At 37.0% G+C, this 22,213-nt stretch overlaps 1 protein-coding gene across 2 annotated transcripts in view; it reads left to right on the top strand.

Annotated features, from left to right (window-relative positions):
- Positions 1-22,213, top strand: part of fam184ab (family with sequence similarity 184 member Ab) — a 208,681-nt gene that overhangs the window by 115,923 nt on the left and 70,545 nt on the right. For both annotated transcript variants that reach the window (XM_079832089.1, XM_079832090.1), the window contains exon 11: positions 4,845-5,057. In XM_079832089.1, coding sequence (XP_079688215.1) covers positions 4,845-5,057 — 213 coding nt within the window. The remainder of the gene's footprint in view (positions 1-4,844; positions 5,058-22,213) is intronic.

Raw genomic sequence — 22,213 nt, 5'->3', positions numbered from 1 at the left:
CAACACGTTACCCTTGAGCTGGCTACTTTTCTAAAGCCCTTTTTTATTTTCAGCTTCATCGTGTAATTAGTCTCCTTTCATCATCATGAACTTCATTGTTTTATTTACTTGTATATGTGTGCAGAGTGTTTTGCTGGCAGCCGAGACCTCTTTCTTTCTCAGAGCTCTAAATGTGTCAGAGCAAGTCTTGCTGCAGCGGCAAGATCTGTAGAGCTTATTGGAGAAGCGATTACCGCCACTACAGAAATGTCCTCAGCCTCACCCATCAGCACTCTCTAGTCTAGTGCACTAGATGCATCAAAGTGAAGCACGAGACCTCCATGCACCGCTCATCTGTTCACTTTTATTTTTAGTGGTGCTTGCTGCAGACAATCAATCATATACAATTAAATGTGTTGGCAACATTTTGGCATACCTCATCCCAAATTTATGCTACAGATGTGAATGATGCCTCAAATTGTGCAGCTTATTGTGGGGTGTTCATATTTTTCTAAACTACCTATATTGAGGTCGTGATGAAACTGAAGTAGCAACAAATCTTTTTTTCCGTATTGTAACTTGCATCTGAGTGACACAGACTATCTTAAAAGAAAAGAAAGTGTAGGTTCTATTCATCAGTTGGAGGGAGGCAGATCTGAATGCGAGCTTGTGGTGGATTGTAAGAAAGAGGCGGGGTTTATGCAGACTGTATGATTGGAGCTCACCAGAGAGAAGTCTGTCGTTTCAATGGAAGAATTCAAAAACAGTTTAGACCAATTTTTTTATTTTCTCCTTTATTTTCACTCCTTAATTTTCTTCAAAAAAAGAGGTCATTATACAGTGAGGCAACTTGTAATGGAAGTTATAATGGAAGCCAGTTTTTATTATTTATTTAAAAAGTATTTAAAAAGCATAAATGTGAAGCTTACAATTTTATAAAAGCATTTCATACATTTTTCTGTTCAAATGTGTTTTATTTGAGCTGCAAAGCCATTTAAATCCAAATTTTTTACAGTAGTTTTAGTTTGTTTTAGTTTTGTTTTGCTTATGCATTTAATATTATATATATTTATTATGTATAATTCTTAAATTCTTAAAATCTTTCATTTTTAGTAATTTAATGTGATTTTTGTCCTTTTTATTAGTGTTTTTATTTACAAATCAGTGCTGGGAATCGATTAAAATTTTTTAACAAATTAATCGCGTTGTTTTCTGTAATTAATCGTTATTAGTCGCAAGTTTTTAATATTTTTGGAGTTTTTCATATTTTATATTTCAGTTACTCTCCAAATTAATGAAGAAACAATTTAAAGACAGCTTATTTTAAATATGTGTTGTAATGGCATCTTTTTATGAATGAAGGCCAGTATCACTGATACTGATACTAATGTCTCTATGAAACAGTAATGACGTTACATTACAGTATAACTGAAAGCTGCCAATTTCAACATTTATTAGGCTTTTTAAAAAAAAACTTTTAATTTAAGTGAACTTAAATCAATCTTTAAATAAACCGATTATAATAAATGTTATATTTACCTGTGGCCTTCCCTGTTAGACATATACAGAAATGTAATAGTTATTTAACACCTTTCTTAACTGCATAAATAATAAATGAAATATAGATTAATCATCATTAAAGCTACACTTTTCTCTTTTACCTTTGTTCTTTGATGAACATTAATGACAGGCATCATCAGTGCTGCTGTCACTTTAAGAACGGCTGCTGCTGATTTCATTTTCTCACGTTCATTTAAGACATTATTGAACTCTTTTAAGACTCCTATTATGAGAATACAAAACTGGCATTTTGGCAAAATTCTCTGTGGTGTGTACGAGACTAGGGAACTAGGGATCTGATTGAGACGCAGCCACACAGACAGGACACTGGCATACAGCGCGTTCTCTTCTGTCTTGTCGCGCTTAGATTGTTTAAAAGCATTTACATGAATAAGAGCGTGATCATATAATGTATATAAAAATGAACGCTGCATTAATTGCGTTAAATATTTTTAATGCGTTAAAATAAATAAATTAATCACCCGCGTTAACGCGTTAATTTGCCCAGCACTAATACAAATATTACTGTTAATGTTTAATTTATTTTTATTTCAGTTTTATTTATTTTTTTTATTTCCAGTTAGTAATTTTAGTAATTTCAGTTAGTTGCCAAGTCAACTTTTTTGGTGTATTGTAAGAAAGGGGCGGGTTTATACAGGCCATATGATTGGAGAATTCGGACATATGTCACCATAGAGAAGTCTGTCGTTTCAACGAAATTATGAGGTCTGGAAAAATATTAAATGATGAAATATATGCACAGATTAATCATTCACAATAAGATCAATAACATGCATTTAGAAAATAGGTAATAGATCATTTTTACTTTAAAATTTTCACCTGTTGGAATGAAAACTGAGATGGATTGATTGCAATAGCTTGCATTGTAAAGAGGTCAGAAGGATCATATCTTGAGTTTGAACTTCTAAGAGCTCTTTTTAATTTGCAACAATGTAGAAAGGTTCCATGTTGGGTCCCCTGGGTGCCCTCAACATGCCTCAGAATATCATTGAGACAAGGTGGGGGACTTTTTGTCGATAAAATTTAGCAAAAAAGCTTTGCACTGAGAAAAGCACCTTTCATGATTTCCTCAAATGTAAAAAATGAGTTCTCACATTACAACAACATTCATCTTTTTGTCAGTGTCAGCAGCACACCGGCTGTGATATGAGCAGTGATATCCCGGGCATATTGAAACCCCTTCCAGCCGGCATGAAAATGAAATAATTTGCTGATGCGACGACAAGCGCAGCATCGGTTTATTGCTTCCACGAGTGTCAGATTGTTGGCGAGTACAACGCAGTAAAACTCTCTCTGTCATAAGCGACTCCTCTAATGAGGCTAGCAGACCAACGAGTGGGTTGGAGTGACTGAAACCTCCAGCGCTAACATATCGATCGGTGTGAGGAGAGCGTATGTGGTGCCGATGTCTGACTTCTCACCTCGTCCCAGACTGAGTCCTGATTCAGTCCTTGTTGACATGGCTGCTAGACACAAGTTCACACCCACACATTCAACTCACAGCTCTATCCGCTGAGGAAAACTAGAGCCAATGTGTGTTTGCACACACAAGCCTGCTAACAGTTTGTAGAAATGGCGTGACCATAAAAATGAATGAATCGCTGCTATCCCTTCTTGCAGTCTTTACAAGGAGCATGTGTGGCACAAGCCTGTAGTGCTCCAGTCAGAAATTGAAGCTTTCGGGCCTCGATCGCCCCCCGGTGGCTGGTCCCAGTATAGCTCCTAAACCCCGCCTCTCCATGCATTTCAATGGGCGCGAGACACACTAAACTATTTAATTACATTTCAAATAATTGTTTCCTAAAGATGGTTTCTGTCATTTTAGGCAGTTTTTATTACAATAATTTCATTTCAAGTGTTCGTTTTTTAAATAAGTTTAGTTTTAGTGAGTTATTTGATGCTATAAAAACGGGGGTGTGACGTCATGATTGACAGCTGAGATTGACGGCTTCTCTGAGTGAAGTTGTCACTGAGGCACTAACAGACTTTTTTCTGGATTTTTGTGAGGAGATTGGAGCTTTAGCTTTCATTTCTACACTTCCATAACTGTTTATTTCACACCAACATAATTAATTATTCTGCATCTGTGAGAGTGTGGGCGGGCTTTTGATAATCGCGCCTCTACTTCCTGTTCTCTACTGCGCAACTCCGGTCCCGAGATCGCTACTGCGCAGACTCGGTCCCAAGATGTCAGCGCCGTGAGCGGGCCTATGAAAGCTTCAACTTTGGTCAGCGGAAGTCAATGGAGTCGCGTCGTCCATATTTTCATGTGTGTGTGTGTGTGTGTGTGTGTGTGTGTGTGTGTGTGTGTGTGTGTGTGTGTGTGTACTGTATATTATTTTAGCTGTAAACCTGTTTAAACCTGTTTAAATCATAATTTTTTGTGGTCAGTTGGTTTTCATTATAGTATTATTTATTTACTGTTAGTTTTTTTATAATATTTTGAATTAGCTTTTTTATTTTTTTAGCTTTTATTTTATTTTTGTATAATTTCCATACATTTTTTGTCAATTTCTTATGCTCTTTTGTCATTTTATTTACTTTACTTTACTTACCCACACTTTAGGTTTAATTTATTAAGTTTAAGCTTTAGTACATTTAGTATATAACTTTATTTCAATTAGTTTCCAAGGCATATCTAATTTTGTTCCGTTTAATAAAGTGTCTTTAATAGTAAAATAGGTGTTTTTAATAGTTTTAGTTTTGGTTAATAATAATGACCGGGTTATTATTGTTAACTAAGACTAATTATTTGTTGGCTTAAGTTAAAAAAGTAAGCTACCTGGTTGCCTACATTTTGAGTTCATTGAAATGAATACAATGAAGGAGATTGGTTTAATCAACAGCAACTCAAAATAGTATGTTATCTGAACCACATTAATTATCTAAGTTGATTTGACAAAAGAAAAAAAGTTGTGAAAAACAAATCTTGAAAATGTTTTTTTTACTGTGTAGTTGTCATGGCGAAAAAGTTGTAAAACTGGATATAACAACACAAAGTGATTTTTTTTCCACACTAAAATCATTTTAACACTCATATTATGTCTTGTGGCTTTGCTATTGAAACATTTTGATTGGCCCCATTACATTTCCTCACTGTAGCACTTTTTTTTTTAAGAGGGAAAAGAGAAAATACATTTTTGTTGCAAACAACATTATTCCACAAATGGTGTCGGTTGAGCTTAATTTGTATCAAACCCAGAACTTTCTTTACTTTTAAGACATAATTTTATTTGTTTTCATTTACCTGCAAAATTTAACCAGCGTCTCCTTCCTGTGTGCAGATTTCCTTGCTGAAACAGAGCCTGGAGATGCAGCTTTCCCAATCCCAGCATTCCCTGCAGCAGCTGCAGGCACAGTTCAGTCAGGAGCGGGAGCACCTGGGACAGCAGCTGCAGGAAATGGAGCTGGAGCATCAGCGCAGGGAGCAGCGGCTGCAGGAAGCCCACTGCTGTGCTATGCAGGACATGCAGGATGCCCGCCAGCATGACCTGAAGGTAACTGCAACAAAACATAATCTCCCACCTGTCTCTGAGAGAGAGACCCCTCTGACCTGTATGTGCTGCTCTCATCTTTTCCTATCACCTCTTGGCTCTCTGTTGTTCGAGTTTGTATGGCTCCGTTCCTCTCTGTTCCACATCCCTTTTTATCTCTGCTTCAGACAACACTCCCGCGAACCATTCACAGACTGTCTGATCTGTGCTGTTTTTTTACACTTTTTTATGGTTTTAGTTTTATATTTTGAAATGGCATATCATTTTAGTCAACAAAGATAACAGGGGCTAAATGTAACTTAACCACTGTTCCAGTGGTTTTTGGATATTTGAATCCAAAAATCTTACATATTGTGCCTTTAAAGGGATAGTTCACCCAAAAATGAAAATTCTGTCATCATTTACTCACCCTCAAGTTGTTCCAAACCTGTATGAGTGTATTTGTTCTGCTGAACACAAAATTAGATATTTTGACGAATGTCTGTAACCAAGCAGATAGAGCAACCATTGACTACCATAGTAGGGAAAAAATAATATGGTAGTCAATGGTTGCTCTATCTGCTTGGTTACACACATTCTTCAAAATATCTTCTTGTGTTCAGCAGAACAAAGAAACTCATACAGGTCTGGAACAATATGTAAGCACAATATGTAAGATTTTTGGATTCAAATATCCAAAAACCACTGGAACAGTGTTATATATTTTGTTGACTTGTGTACTTACATTATCCCAAATGTTTCCAAGAATGTTTAAATCCAGAGAAATAAGCATTTTGAACCAGGGCATGGCGTGTCCAATAGTGGGTCGCATATCAATGACATCATACCCACGTTACCCTCGATTTCCGGGGGAAATTTTTATTTTGTTGAAACCATGGAAAATCCAAAGACGCTTTAATATATTATGTGTTTTATTAGACAGGTGAGCAACTGTTTGGAAACATTCATCGACAGAAAACAAATCATTATTATTTAGCTCAACACAGTTAGTCTTATTGTTTAAATCTCATTTTCATGATTTACCGCAAGTACCATGTTTTCCCATGCCTAATATCGATCTAGCTTATGCAGTGTGCAACAAGTGTCTCATAGCAGCCGCCCAGTGAACGCACAGAGTAGCATTATAACATAACTTTCAACACACTCAAATAATGTATCTAATTTGATAAAACAGTGCTGTGCTCGCATGACCGGAAAAAACGGAAGCAGACGTCTGCGGCATAATAAAAGCTCTGCAAAATCCAGGTATCATCAAGCTACGCCTTTGTTTTGAATAAGCGACCTCTAGCGGCAAAAAAAATGCATAGTGTGGCTTTCATTTAAATATTTCGTTCTATCAAGAAACTGTATTTTACATTTCTTTAAAGTTGGCTAATTGCAATAGTCTTTCCTGTTGTGACATCTATCCGAGTTTAACGTCTTCTTGAACAAGAAAAAATGCAGGACGGGACTTGATTTTGGGGAATGGGGAAACATGGGGAATTGGTTGGATGGTTGTGCTTTGCTATTGGTCGATCTCATGTGAGTGACAGGTTGTCCCGCCCTCGTGCCAGTAAACGTCATCAGAGAAGAGTGGAGATGTCGCTGCAAGAGGGAGGGGAATTTATTTTGATTAAGGATTACATAAAGTAACACCTTACTTTTAATTTACAACAAAATAAACTTTTTACTTTTTCTTTTTCAATAAGAAACGGAAGTAGGAGGCCGACCCTCCCAAAGAAAGGATATTTTCATGTTACTAATAAGTATTTTTTGTTGACATATATATATCAACATAATCATGAAGGTCTCTAGAATCATCCAAACAAAACAAATCTTAAAACAGATCTATAGTTTTTAGTATACTTAGTCAAACATAATACATTTGATTATGAATAAAGATTGATCTGTTGAAAGCAGTTATTTTGAGTTAGATGCTAAATGTTCTCCTCTTATACATATTTGACATTGAAGGGGTGGATACAACATATTTGCCCACCGGCAACTATAGTTGCCACAGATTCAAATACGATTTTCAAGAAAAAATACAAAAACCTGGGGAAAATAAATGCAGAACATGCTTTTCAGAAAATATTGGGCACAAATGGGTTAAGTATTTATAAAAACTATACAAACAAAAATGCTCCTATATTTACTCCAAGACTTAAAAAGCTAATTATGACTTAAATGATACACTCTAATAAATTGCACATACAAAAATGCTACAAAGAACGTTGGAGGATATTTAACAAATTATGACTCAAACTATGGATGAACAAACAAAAATGCTTTTATAGTCACACCAACACTTAATCAAGAAAATTAAGACTTAAAGGATCAACTGCAATAAATTGGTCATACACAAATGCTAGAAAGAATGTTCAAGGATATTTACCAAATATTAACTCCATAAACTGTGCAAAAACTCTCTTAAGCACCTGTAAAGACACTTAAGCAAATTATGACCCATAAACTGGATTAACTATACCCTCTACAAACAAAAATGCTATTATGGATACACTGTACTTACCACTACAAAATTAAAATATATAAGTTCTTGTAGCTCTATCCCTATCTTAAATAATAAAAGATGAACAGTTGTTTCTGGCATTTCTATTCACCTTCAAAATTGACGCAGCATTAAAATTTGGCTCGTCTGGATTTCCTTATTGTCAGTGAAATGCGTAGTAATATGTAGATAACTAGCTAGCTAGTGATAGCTTGGTGACAGCAATAAAACGTCCAATGCCGTCCAATATTAGTTGATAATATCGATATTACGAAGTACATTTATTTCGTTTGACACCTTTATGGCTGAGATGAGAAGACTTACCTCTATACTGGGCTTTCTTTTGATCGTCTGCCTTTCTCTTTTTCCATCCCTGTGCACTCGAGGGTTTAGACCGCTTCATTTTTAAAGAACGCGCCAGTGATGAACACTTGCCTGACCTAACGTCTGAACGCCTGTGCTCGACAATACTCACCATCAATTCAATCTAATAATCAGGTTAAGTAATTAAACGTGTGGCTGAGGGGGCGCCCAAGGATGATCATGTTTAATAAACAATATGTTTTATTTCGCTTGTTTTAATTCTATGCTTAATGGGAAGTAAGTTTAAGGGCGCCACTAGAGGGCGCCTGGCTGCGCCCCCAACACATTTGTCGCCCTAGGCAACCGCCTAGCTCGCCTATAGCAAACGCCGGCCCTGGTTTCAGTGTTCCTCAAAATAAAATAAAAAACAGTGAAATGCAAAATCAGAATATTACACAAACCTGCAATAATTAAATATATTAAATTACACAAATATACTTTATGTATTTAATCTCACTTCATTAGCTAATGTCTTTGCTGCTGTAAAAGTAACCAAGTAACCCAATTAGTAAATTTTTTAGGGAGTAACGCAATATTGTAACGCATTACTTTAAAAGGTAACTTTCCCCAACATTGTTTCTATTTCATTATAGTTATACCTTTATATATTTGTCATTATGACAATAGGATTTTTCCTCTTTTACATCTGGGGTATTAAAATCTGTGTCTATTGGTCCGATCACAAGTTGTCTTTTTGTAGACAGTTTGTATGGCTTTGAATTGAATTGCCTGTGTTTCTTACATAAGCAAGCGTTAGACTGTATTGTTACAGTTTAACTTAAACCATGTTGCGGTGTCTTTGTAAAATCATTGGCCACCGATGAGTATCTTGTTTTATTTGCCCGCCGAAGGCATTTTTATTTGTATCTGGTGTTTAGAGAGTATCAGTCTTTGTGGATTGTGGATGAGATTTTATGCAGACAGTATGACTACATGAGACCACATCGACTCCAACCTTCAGTTGCTGTTGAAGCTCTTGCTTTATACAGAGGCAACCAAGCAATTGACCATTCGCAAAGGCCGCCCCCCTTTAGTTAATGTTGCTGTGTCCTACAAGCCGTGCTCTCACACCACACATCATGTTCTCATGCAGTGAAAAACCAAGCATGTAGCACTCCTGTCAGAAACTGAAGCCTACTCGTCTTGTTCGCCCTCAGGTGGTTGGTCTCAGTATAGGTCATAACCCCCGACCATCCGTGTATTCTAATGGACACGAGACAAACTAAACAATCAAATTACACTTATAATATTTTCCCAAATTTAGTTTCTGTCATTTTAGGCATTTTTGGGGGGTGACGTCATGATTGACAGCTGAGATTGACGGCTTCTCTGAGGGAAGTTGTCACTGAGGCACCAACTGACTTTTTGGGGGATTTTCGAGAGGAGATTGGAACTTTAGCTTTAAATTCTACATTTCCATAACTGTTTATTTCACACCGACATAATGAATTGTTCTGCATCTGCGAGAGTGTGGGCGGGCTTTTGATATCGCGCCTCTACTTCCTGCTCTCTACTGCACAACTCCGGTCCCGAGGTCACTACTGCGCAGACTTCCCCTGAAATTGCCTCATCGACACGGCATCCTTAATAAACCCGTCTCCGGTGTTGATGACTGCGATCTTTCGAATATTGCACTTTAATAATTGTTTCATCAATACGGCATCCTCAATAAACCCGTCTCGGGCGTGATGACTCTGATATTTTGATTATTCCTATTTAATAATTATTTAATCGACACATCATCCTCAATAAACCTGTCTCCGGCGTGCTGCCTCCGATCTTTCCAATATTCGATGTATTATGACCTCTGACCTGTAAAGTTGTCTGAATAATAATCATAAGCTGTTTGTTAATTGGCCAGAGGAGAACTGGCACCCCGACTGAGCCTGGTTTCTCCCAAGGTTTATTTTTCTCCATTAGGTCACCTGATGGGGTTTTGGTTTCCTTGCCACTGTTGCCTCTGGCTTGGCTTGCTCAGTTGGGGACACTAAATTTTTCAACTAAATATCCAAATAAATCTAATTATTAAACTAAATTAACCATTTAAACTAAATTACTGATCTAATTACTGTTCTAAAGCCCACACTGTCAATGTATGATAATTGAAATTTCTCCGGAATGGCTATACGGCTGAATAAAATTCTGTTGCATTATTTTCCTGTTTAACACTGTGAAGCTGCTTTGAAACAATCTGCATTGTTAAAAGCGCTATATAAATAAAGTTGACTGGACTTGACTTGACTCAGTCCCAAAACTGTGCAAGATGTCAGCGGCATATTCGGACTCCCGGAGGCTTCACTTTTCTTCAGCGGAAGCAAATTAAGTCGCGTCGTCCATATTTTGTCGCAGAGCAAAGAGGATACTGACAACGCACTGACAGACAGGACAGAGCAGGTTACTTTTAATATGAAATAAAGTCTCAACTAAAAAATGTGGTCAGAGAAATGTAGCAAAGAAATGTAAACAATAAATACCGTTTTGTGGCTCTTTAATGTGTGTTGACAGATCGCTGTAGCGCTGAAACGCTTCATCTTTTCCTTCTAGTTAATTTATAGTATCAAATAAACGTGAATGAACCAGAAGGAATGTTGTTTCAACCGCGGAAAGACGGCAGTACACACCGTTTTTCAAGTTCAAGTCCACCGACGTTAATCTACGAGCTCTCTTGACTGCTTTGTTGGACAAAAAGGGCGGATTATGATTGGTCAGATCGCCTGTCAATCAAACTCCCAGCGAAGGGTGAATTGCTGACTGTAATCCTTTCAGCCTATTTGTCCACTGGTAAAATTGTCCGTTAGCCCCATTTGCCCTTATACAATAGCCTCTTTCTGTCCCCCAATAGATGTGATGTGGTGAGGCAGATCTGCCACAGATCCAGCCCTGCCCACAGCACATCTCTCAGGCCCTTCCTTTCCCATATCCTGGAATAACCTGCTCACTCTCGGCTCTCCTGTCTGTGGGTTAGTAATGGCTGAACGCTTGCTGTCTCAGGCTGTAATGTCTGCTTTATCCAGTACCTGGCCCCTGACGACTCCAGGGGAGAGAAACTCTCTCTCCGACTGGAAATGATTACCTTGAGCTGGGCTGAAACGGCTCCACACCGCAGGCCTGAAGATGAAGGCTGCGAGCGGGGACAGCAGGGATATACCGCTTGAATGACTGGTGATAAGCCGAGATTGACTCACCAAATGCAGCGTCAGTCAGAATCACAGGCTTCACTTCACAGTTTTAAGAAGTAGTGAAAACAGTTGGGTGGCACAGGCTGGCTTGTTGTGACAAAGGCTTATCTCATGAATATTAATTATGGACACATAAATTAATGTGACCTGTTAATGTTTTGATTATAATTGGTAATGGGTTTATACAATCATATATAATCATGAGTTTTCTGCCTTTACAAAGGGACCACCCCATCCAGGGAACCCAGTATAAATACAATTCTGACACTTTTTTTTATAACATTTGCATTATTAAATGTATAGTATAGGCATCTACATAAAAATTATTAATTAATTAAAAAAAAATATATATATATATATATATATATATATATATATATTATACATACCTATTCATTACTAAATAATAATACTATTACAAAGTAAACTATACATTTTTAAATGTGTGAATATTTATTTATTTATTTATTTATTTGTATTGTATTGTTATTATTGGCATTAATAATAATAATTATTTTTATGACAGTGCTGCGGAGATTTTTACCATGTACTTCCTTACCATTATTTATTTGTTTGTTTGTTTTACATAAATAAATAAATATTAAAATAATATTTACATAAAAATAATAAATGATACAAAAACATTAAATAAATATACATATACATTTTATTTAATATTAAAAATGTATTTATAATTTTAATTATTAACATTTTACATTTAAATATTTAATAGATATAATTAAAAAAATTACAAAATAACCAATTATTTATTAAAAATAATCATTTAAATTAAATTATTACAGAAATCTATTTATTTATTTATTTATTTATTTATTTATTTATTTGTATTGTTATTAATGGCATTAATAATTATTATTATTTTTATGACAGTGCTGCAGAGATTTTTACCATGTACTTCCTTACCATTATTTATTTGTTTGTTTGTTTTACATAAATAAATAAATATTAAAATAATATTTACATAAAAATAATAAATGATACAAAAATATTAAATAAATATACATATACATTTTATTTAATATTAAAAATGTATTTATAATTTTAATTATTAACATTTTACATGTAAATATTTAATAGATATAATTAAAAAAATTACAAAATAACCAATTATTTATTAAAAATAATCATTTAAATTAAATTATTACAGAAATCTATTTATTTATTTATAAGATATAAAATATTATACTATAATACGAAATGTGGGACAATCCAAAACATCCACCATAACGGCTATCGGAATGCTTGGGCATTTATTTTCTTGTTGAATTTGTTTGGTTGAAATTGGCTCTGAAAGTCACTAGTTGCTCGATTTACGGTTTATTTCAGCAACATGCTGTGTAATGGATTTCATTGTCACAGCTGGTCTCTGAGCACATTTCGTGTGATAACGCCAACTGACCTCTATTACTGGTATGCCCCGCTGTCCAGGACACACCTGGCAATATGAACCTCGCCCACCAGCTGTCAGTGGATTGGGAATGGAGGGAATTAGATTATTTATCAGTGATGCCATTAGGAAATATACACACAGAGGTTAACTGTTTATATTGACCCAGTATGAAACCCCTGAAAAACCCAGTATGAAAAAGTCTAACCCTTGTGATAGTTTAACCTTCTGTTACTGCCCATTTACTGGTTTGGAATACCAATAAACAATATTTTTTTTTTACCATTTTAATAATGGAAGGCCAAATTACTCTCCACAATTTAATAATTGAATACATGTTTAAAAAAAAATCATTAAATAGTTAATGATAACAACATAAAATCATTCAATTTATTAACTAAATCACCAAACAAATTAATACATATCACATTATTGTTTAGCATTAGATTTTATTTCATTTTATTACTATGAAAAATGTAAAAAGTAATGTTAAAATCAAATACAATCGACATTTATGAATTTATTTGGTATTGATTTTTTTGTTTTATTAGCAATTTAATTATTTCACTATTTATTTAAATATTTAATTGGTGTAATTTGTCTCTCCATATTTAATTGGGAGCTGCAAGTTAACTGATTAAAAATCACTAACGACACATAATGAGTGATGCATGAATTAAAATTATAAAATACAGTGGCAAGAAAAAGTATGTGATCCACTTGAAGAATCTATGAAAATGTGAATAATTTTAACTAAATAAAAGACATCATACAAAATGCATGTTATTTTTTTATTTAATACTGTCCTGAATAAGATATTTTACATACAAAATGTTTACATACAGTCCACAAGACAAAAAGTTGCTGAATTTATTAAAATAACCCTGTTCAAAAGTTTATGAACCATTAATTCTCAATACTGTGTGTCAATCCCTCGATGATCCACGGCTGTTTTTTTGTTTTGTGATGGTTGTTCATGAGTCCCTTGTTTGTCCTGAGCAGTTAATCTTACCAATGTTCTTCAGAAAAATCCTCCAGGTCCTGCACATTCTTCAGTTTTACAGCATCTTTTGCATATTTGAACCCTCTCCAGCAGTGACTGTATGATTTTGAGATCCATCTTTTCACACTGAGGACAATTGAGGGACTCAAACACAACTATTAAAGGGTTAGTTCACCCAAAAATGAAAATTCTGTCATTAATTACTTACCCTCATGTCGTTCGACACCCGTAAGACCTCCGTTCATCTTCGGAACAGAAATTAAGATATTTTAGTTGAAATCTGATGGCTCTGAAAGGCCTCCATTGGCACAATGGCACTTTACTCTCTCAAGACCCATAAAAGGTACTAAAGACGTCGTTACAAAGTCCATCTCACTACAGTGGTTCTAAAATAACTTTATGAATCGGCGAGAATAGTTTTTGTGCGCAAAAAACCCCTAAATAACGACTTACATAGTGATGACGATTTCAAAACAAGGCATCATGAAGCTTCGAAACGTTATGAATCAGTGAGCCGAATCATGATTCGGATCGCGTGTCAAACCGCCAAACTGCTGAAATTTGGCGATTCAAACCGCTGATTCGACTTCTCTGATTGATAACGCTTCGAAGCTTCATGATGCCTAGTTTTGAAATCGTCATCACCATGTAAGTCGTTATTTAGGGTTTTTTTGCGCACAAAAACTATTCTCTCCGCTTCATAAAGTTATTTTAGAACCACTGTAGTGAGATGGACTTTGTAACGACGTCTTTAGTACCTTTTAAGGGTCTTGAGAGTGTAAAGTGCATTGTGCCAATGGAGGCCTTTCAGAGCCATCAGATTTCAACTAAAATATCTTAATTTCTGTTCCGAAGATGAACGGAGGTCTTACGGGTGTCGAACGACTTGAGGGTAAGTAATTAATGACAGAATTTTCATATTTGGGTGAACTAACCCTTTAAAAAAGGTTGAAACATTCACTGATGCTCCAGAAGGAAACACAATGCATTAAGAGCTGGGGGGTGAAAACTTATTGAATTTGAAGATCAAAGTACATTGTACTCAATTTGTCTTCTGGGAAACATGCAAGTATCTTCTGTTGCTTCTGAAGGGCAGTACTAAATGGAAGGGAAAAAAAGATATTTAACAATATAAGAAACATTTGGACATTTTCATCCTGCTCAAAAGTTTTCACCCCCAGCTCTAAATGCATCATGTTTCCTTCTGGAGCATCAGTGAATGTTTCAACCTTTTTTAGTAGTTGTGTTTGAGTCCCTCAATTGTCCCAAGATGAATCTCAAAATCATACAGTCCCTGCTGGAGAGGGTTCAAATGGGTTCTTCAAGTGGTTCACATACTTTTTCTTGCCACTGTATATAAAATGAATGGCCTTTTATGAGCAAATAATGTATCTATTTAAATCGATTGATATAATTCGTTTTTTGTCTATATATATTGTCACAATTCATTGTCAAAAAAAGCATGGCCTATTAGCAGTGGTTATAGACATTAATTATTACTAACGGTTGGTGTATGGTTGCGCAAATGTAAAAGATTCAAGAGCAATTGCAATTGTTGTAGAATCTGTAGAGTTTTACCCAGTTGCCCTGCAAATAAAATATGCCCTCTTGGCCTTGCTTCATGCATTTAATGAGTGGAGATCCAACAGAAGGGTTATGAAATCTCATTTAATATCTTTCTGCTCCAGAGCACCATGTCCAAGGTAGACGTGCAGACACCAGGAGCCGATTTATTGACTTGTGTTTAATTATCATCTGCGGTTCAGTGTGGTGCGGCACCCTGTGATAATCTCACACAAACCGCATCACCATCACTCTCTCTCTCTCTCTCTCTGCTCACCAGCATCTCGATATTGAGCAGGGCTCGTTTGAAGCCAGGCGGAGGAACGCTCCTCTGCTGCTAATAGCCTCAACAGCACTGCGGAGGAGAAAGACAGCGTAACACTCGCTGCTCATTCCTCAGTGACTAAAATGAGTGTGCGATTCCTTCATCTGATATCTCGCCCCAACATGCACCTCAGCTCCCTCCTGTAGCTTTTTGCTGATATCAAGCATTGCTTTTTGCCCAGCCGGAAAGAACAGGCGAAAATCCCGCAGCTGCCACAGTAGGTAAAAGACTTGTGTGTGCCAATCCTCAACAGCACACCGGCCGAGAGCATATGGACCTGATGACTCACTGTGGTTGAAGGGGAAGAAATGTGAAGATACCTGTGAAGTTCAGAGCTGCCCTTTCCGGCCAGCCTTTTTCTTTTATCAGATATTTAACACCTTCAAATGTGGCTCATCCAAACATATTTATATTCTATTACTATTTGCAAGTCTTTTTTAAAAAGGGGACCTATTATGCCCTTTTACAAAGTCTTGCGCTGTGTCCGAAATGGCATGCTGTCTGTCTAAGTAGGTACTACATTTGAATTTAAGCCGTTTAAAAAGTGCACTATATAGTATAAATATGGATCAATTTGGATGTAGTAATGTGTACGTCACCAGAAGAAAACTCAAGACTGCAGTTGAGGCATTTGAGGGAATTCAGAACAGTGCGCCCTGATATAGAGAATTTGGAGTGGTGGACTTTGTGTTTTAGTAACTTTGCAGACCTTTTTCATAAATGGCAACATTATACACTAAAGAAAGTTGAAAATGTGAAAAGCACAAACTTGTTTTGAAGCAGCTGCACTGATGCAAAACTTATTAAAGTCACACATACAGGGCCCTATGTTAACGTTCTGAGCGCATGGTCTGAAGTGCACAGCACAAGTGGACTTAGGGCATGTCCGAATCCACTATTGCTATTTTCACGACGGGAAAAATGGTCGGCGTGCCAAGCGCATGGTCTAATAGGGTTGTCCCTATTCTCTTAAAGGGGTGATGAGTTGAGAAATCAACTTTCCTTTGAGCCTTTGGTATATAAATGTTCATCGTGATATAAGAATATCCTGTAAGTTTCAGAGCTGAAAACGTCCTTGTTAGTCAAAGAAAAGCTTTTATAGAAACCAGGCCCAGAAAACGAGAGATCTCAGAATATGGCGACGATTAGCGTAATAGGACGCAGAAGCACCGCCTCAAGCCCCCTCACCGACTCGTGGAGCTAAACAATGCCGGTTCCAGCTCACGTGCATAAGACATTGCGCGTTTGTTCGCTTCATTTCACCACGGAATCGATTGTAAACAAGATACAGGTCGAGACTGGATTTGCAGACATATTGAGATTAAAACACAATGCTGTGCCTTCTATATTGGATCCGACAGGAACGGTGCAACACACACTTATGTGAATAAAACATGTTTTTATATGTGTTAGCATTGCATTGTTACAGATCATTTGATATCTATTGATTACATACTTTAGCACGCTGTCAAGCTAGAAAATGTGTTATTGGTTCATTCGTGATCAGACTCGGACTTGTAACGCCAGCTCGCAAAGCCCAAAGTCCCAGGGCTATGTGTTTTTCAGATGGGCTATCACAGGCGGGCTATAGTGAAATAACATTCCTTTCTTGCGCGCGCGTGCGTGTGTGTGTGTGTGTATGTACGGTTTTCAGTTATATTCTCTGATGATCCGAAATGATACAGAAATAACATTCCAATCGCACATTCCAATTTCAATCGCAGGTGAATGAGAGATAAATCGTTGTGTTTGTTTGATAAAGATATTTTTCGAGCCCTGTGAACATTTCTCCAGACGCTTTCAAAACAATTCCCACATGTACCAACAGGGGAGCGGAAACTCATTAAATATGCAAATCTTATCCAATCTTACCCGTGGGCGTTTACATCAAAGTCCTCAGTGCGGCACGCCCATCAAAACCGACCGTTTTTCAGAGAGCTTCAAAACCAAGGCAGAAAATAACCTATTACTTATTCATTATAATGTTTCTGAATGTAAAAACCACGCAAACGTCATAAGATGACCTCAGACAACAGTATAAAAAAGTAAAAAGCCAGTTCATGACACCTTTAATGAGTAGCTGGTGTGTTTTGGCTGTAACCAATCAGAGTCTGATCTCCCATTCCCTTTAAAAGCCAGTTGCGCTTAGACTGGGTAAACCCAGTCGGATCTGCCGGCGATTTGATTTCGCCCTGCAGATCAGGCTGGAAACCTGTGCATTCATTTATAATGCTTCTGTTACACTTTTGCGGGAACCAATAACAGACTGGCTTATCAACCTGGCACGCTATTGGCGGGTAGTGAAGCGATGACAGATAGAGAAGCAATGGATCGATGCCCATTGATCACGCCTCTTGTGGTCTGATTGGTTGAAGGACTATCCAATTGCATATAGAGTCATTTGAATTATGCTCGTTGATCACGCCTCTTGTGGTCTGATTGGTTGAAGGACTATCCGATTGCGTACAGAGTCATTTGAACTACGCCTCCTCTTGTGCAGTAGAAAATATATAGCAGACTCCCCAGACCAATGTTCAATCTTAAAAGATTGAGCTTGGTCTGCTGATAGCCAGAAAAAAGTTGCGCTTGCGCCATGGCACATTTGCTATTTACATGGAGGAATTTTTTAAGCGGAAAAACACTTCTCTAGCGAGGAAACAGATCTGCTCGTCCAATGACGCCACACCTGCTTGCTCGTCATTACTGCAAATAGGTAGGCTAATTCTGAAACATTTAACTTCTTAACCCGCACCGGATCGTGGGCAGGTCGGTTGACGGAAGTGGGCGTGTGTGTACTTTTATTTACTTTTGTTTTATACAAAATATTCAATCAACTATCACAAACTATGCATCATTTGAAAGCTAAAACACTCAAGATTCATGTTCTGAACTTGTTTTTGCAATAAATACACCGGAGAGGAAAGGGTTAAATTAAACACTAAAGGACCGGCCATGTAAACATTAGCATAATATTAGCGATACTCATCTTTCATCTCCTGTCGTTCAGATCAGATCGGACGAATCCAATAAACACCCGCATACATCTCTGTGTAAGAGTCCACTCTTCAAAATGCATCCCACTTTTTAATCCAAAACAATGAAAAAATAGGGAAAAAACAAAAAATCCTTCGTTGTTTGCAAGGGAGTTTTGAGTTAGCGTAATCAATCATGTCCATTTTCAATGAAATATCGATTCTAATCCGTTTCTGGCAAACTCCCCCTGCAAGAATAGTCTCTCCCACGTGAAATGGATCAACCCTCGTCTATCTCCTTCAATCAGAGACTCTCCTGGGATGCATCATATAGAGGAAGCGCCTTACAGGCTTGGTGAGCTGTCAATCATTGCGCCCATGGTTTACGTTGGATAAAGGCACTCGGTGCCCAGCCAATGCCTTTCCAACAAAGGTTTGATTGATGGACTTAGTAACCAATCAAAAGGCATTATCTTGCGCAGTTTACGTAAGTAGGCTTTGGTGAATACTGTTTGTGCGCTGGCTGCGCGCTCTCTATGGCGCAACTGCAGTGGAGCGCGCAGACTCTTACTGACAGTTCTTATCAGCTAAACGAGTTTTTTACACTTTGTAATCTCTGTAAATAGTTGCTTTAGTTTTTCAGTAACTGTTTATCCATTATAATTAGCAGTTTATTGCAGTTTATTGCAGATTTATTTGAATAAAAAACTACTCTTTACAATAGCAAATGTTCTGAAATAAATGGCCTTTTTGAAATGACGCCTAGACTTTTCTTGACATAAAAGCTCACAGAAGCTACATTACTGAGAGAATCATCCTCATATTTGAATCATGACATGATTAGACATTCAGTTTCATATTTAAGTTATTTTCAGGCTCTTAACATTAAATTATAATATTTTTTTCCCTAAGTGAAAAAAAAAAAAAAAAAAACGTCAGTCACTTACATGCATATTTACATGTATATTACTCTGTTCCCATATTACTTTAAGTTATTATGACTCTTGGGTAGCAACATTTCAAGTGTCTAGTTTAAAATAAGACCAGATTTATGAATATAGACCATAGGGTTTAAGAGCTGCAGACATTTTCATTTGGGTATATTGGTTTCATTGAATTCTCAAAAATGGGGCGCAGGTTAAGAGGTTAATGACTATCCATTAGGACATGTAGGCATTTGTTATATTTATGTACACAATAATAATCTTTTACATTTTAATCCCTTATTTTTAATATTTAAAAATGTTTGTGCTGCTGCGCGTCCCTGTGTGTGTAATAAGCAGAGTGTACGCGCATTGTGCACCCGCCTATAGGCGCATATTACTAGCGCGCCCTTTAAATAACAAAAAATATTGCGCCATTGAATTTAGACCAGGTTTTTGTTGGTCAATGGTGCAGTCGTTTTCAGTTGCCTCAAAATAGCAACGCGCCAACAATGCGCCTGAACACACCTTGTTTTCAGACCAGCACGCCCATGGACGAACAGCATTTGCATTTGCATTTGCTATTTAAACAACGTGGCGCTTGAGGTGAAAATTATAACTGCGTCGAGAAGAAACAGCAAAAAACAGTTGTGTTGCGTGTATGATAGGGCCCACAGTCTACTACTATAACAATTATGTGAAAATAGTGTTATAGGTGTGTGGCCTATTGAGTCTAAAAAATAACCTGTTTTGTGGCCCCTGAGCATAGTCCTGACCTAAAGCATCAAAAAAATTGCTTTCAGTGAAATGAAAACGGATAGCCAGTTTGGAGATCTTTTATGAGGGTGTAAACTACATTAAGTGCATACCAAAGCTAAATAAATCTTGTTTCAGAAGACACAGGAGAGACGTTTTTATATCCTGTCTCCCCTGGCCATAAGGCCAGTGGTGAGCCATTTCAGAGATCTTATATTGGGTTATAGCCAGCTTTTACTTGTATTGATCACACAGTTCCCCCCCTAGTATATTCCTTTTGATACGATCTAAGGGTGTCTCTAACGTTTTTTTGTTATTTTTTTTATTTTTTTATATTTGAGATTGTTATTTTTTATAATATAGCATATAGTACAATTCTAGATAAATGTTTACTTCCTTGACAATAATATTTATTCATATATTGAATTATTTGTTTGTGTTTTTGTTGTTATTAATAGTAATATCAATAATTATTTACAATGCCACATTCTCTTTGACGTGTCCATGACCTGTTTAATCTTTGAAGGTCTAAATGCAGCAAAATTTGGCTTACACATCTGTAACTGAAGTTGAACATCTTTTTTTTCAAATTTAACATGCAATCATGGTCCCATGCCTGCTAAACCTCTGGTTGCACCTGCTTCAGTAGCCACGCCCCATGCTCATGTTTAAATGGTTCCTGAGGGGCTCAATGTTTACACTTTTGGGGGAAATAAACCCATGAATGGCATGCAAATAGTAGTAAATGAACAATAAACTGGGTTAAAAGAATGTATTTTAATTAGGGCTGTCAATAGATACAAAATTTAAATCGTGATTAATCGTGCCTTTGTTTTCACTTATCGTGAAATTAATCATACGCCATTTATCTCTTTAAACACATTCATTTTGTCATAATTTATCCAAAGTAAACAATCCGATTGAAGGGTGATTCTCACAAAACTGTATTTTCTGCAAGCTTCAAGGATCATTGGAGACTCCAAAATTACACCAAATATAAGGAGTCCATATAATTCTTTTATATAATACATTTATACACACCTAAGCACCCATGAAAATAACATTACATAAAAAAACTTTACAGAATTCACAGTGTATAGTATGGGTACAGAACAACAACAACGAGACTATTTTCCGTTTTAGACGTCAAGCTGCGATAGCTGCGATACCGAACAGGACCACACGGAGACGCCAAAAAAACCCTCCTATGGCCCCGATCACACAGAACGCGTATTTCAGGTTCGAAAACGCGAGGCTTCAATTTAGAAAATAGCAGTGCGCTGCGGGTTTTTTTATGTTGCTAAGAAACCCCCGAATCAGCTGTCCTGTCAGTCTCATCAAGGTAACGGTCACCACAACGGAAGGCCCGCCTCTCCAGTCATTCGATTGGACAATAGAAAACAAACGCGATGACGTCGGTCGCTTTTCCGCTTAGAGTCAACTTCAGGCGCTCAGAGCCCTCCTTCTAAAATGCGAGGCGCAGCAGGCGGTTAAAACCGGGGCGCATAAGCAGCGCCAAAACGCTCTCTGCCAACAGAAATCTATTCAAAATAGGCGCCTCTCGCTGCAAAAACACATTCTGTGTGATCGGGGCCTAAATCAACTGCTTTGACAGCATAAACCTACGATTACTAATCAAAACAACGTACACATGACAAATCAAGCATTATCCTTCCTGAGTGTGTGTGGAAACAACGCGAATGTGTCTGTACATGAATGCAGGGTGCGATCAGTGATCTGGAGCGTGCACATACACGGTTTGTTGCATCAGACACTCATACGCTTACTGTACGACTCCGATACCGTCACCAAAATTGCGCTCTTCAGATACAATCACAGAATACGTCAGAGCTTGTGTTTTAAAGCAAAGCACATTGGAACGAACAATTCACTAAAAACGCAATGTGAGCCTCTATTCTCTCTGATATGTGTGATGTAATCAGCCTGGCCTTCTTTACATTAGCGTTGTTTTGGACTGTTTGAATGAATTCGATTACTGGATCACTGAACACTTTCCCAGAGTTTAACGGCTTTAAATGGCCTGATCACAAACAGAGAAGCAGAATCGAGTTAAAGAATTAGAATGGAATTGTCCTCCTACCAGGGTAACAGGTGCTTGATGCTCAGTGTGATTGTGATAAACTCCTGACTTCGAACATCATCTAACTGCAAGACGAAA

The sequence above is a fragment of the Gobio gobio genome (genome assembly GCF_949357685.1).
Source record: "Gobio gobio genome assembly, chromosome: 12".
Classification (NCBI taxonomy): domain Eukaryota; kingdom Metazoa; phylum Chordata; class Actinopteri; order Cypriniformes; family Gobionidae; genus Gobio; species Gobio gobio.
This window is presented reverse-complemented; position numbering and strand designations above follow the sequence as displayed.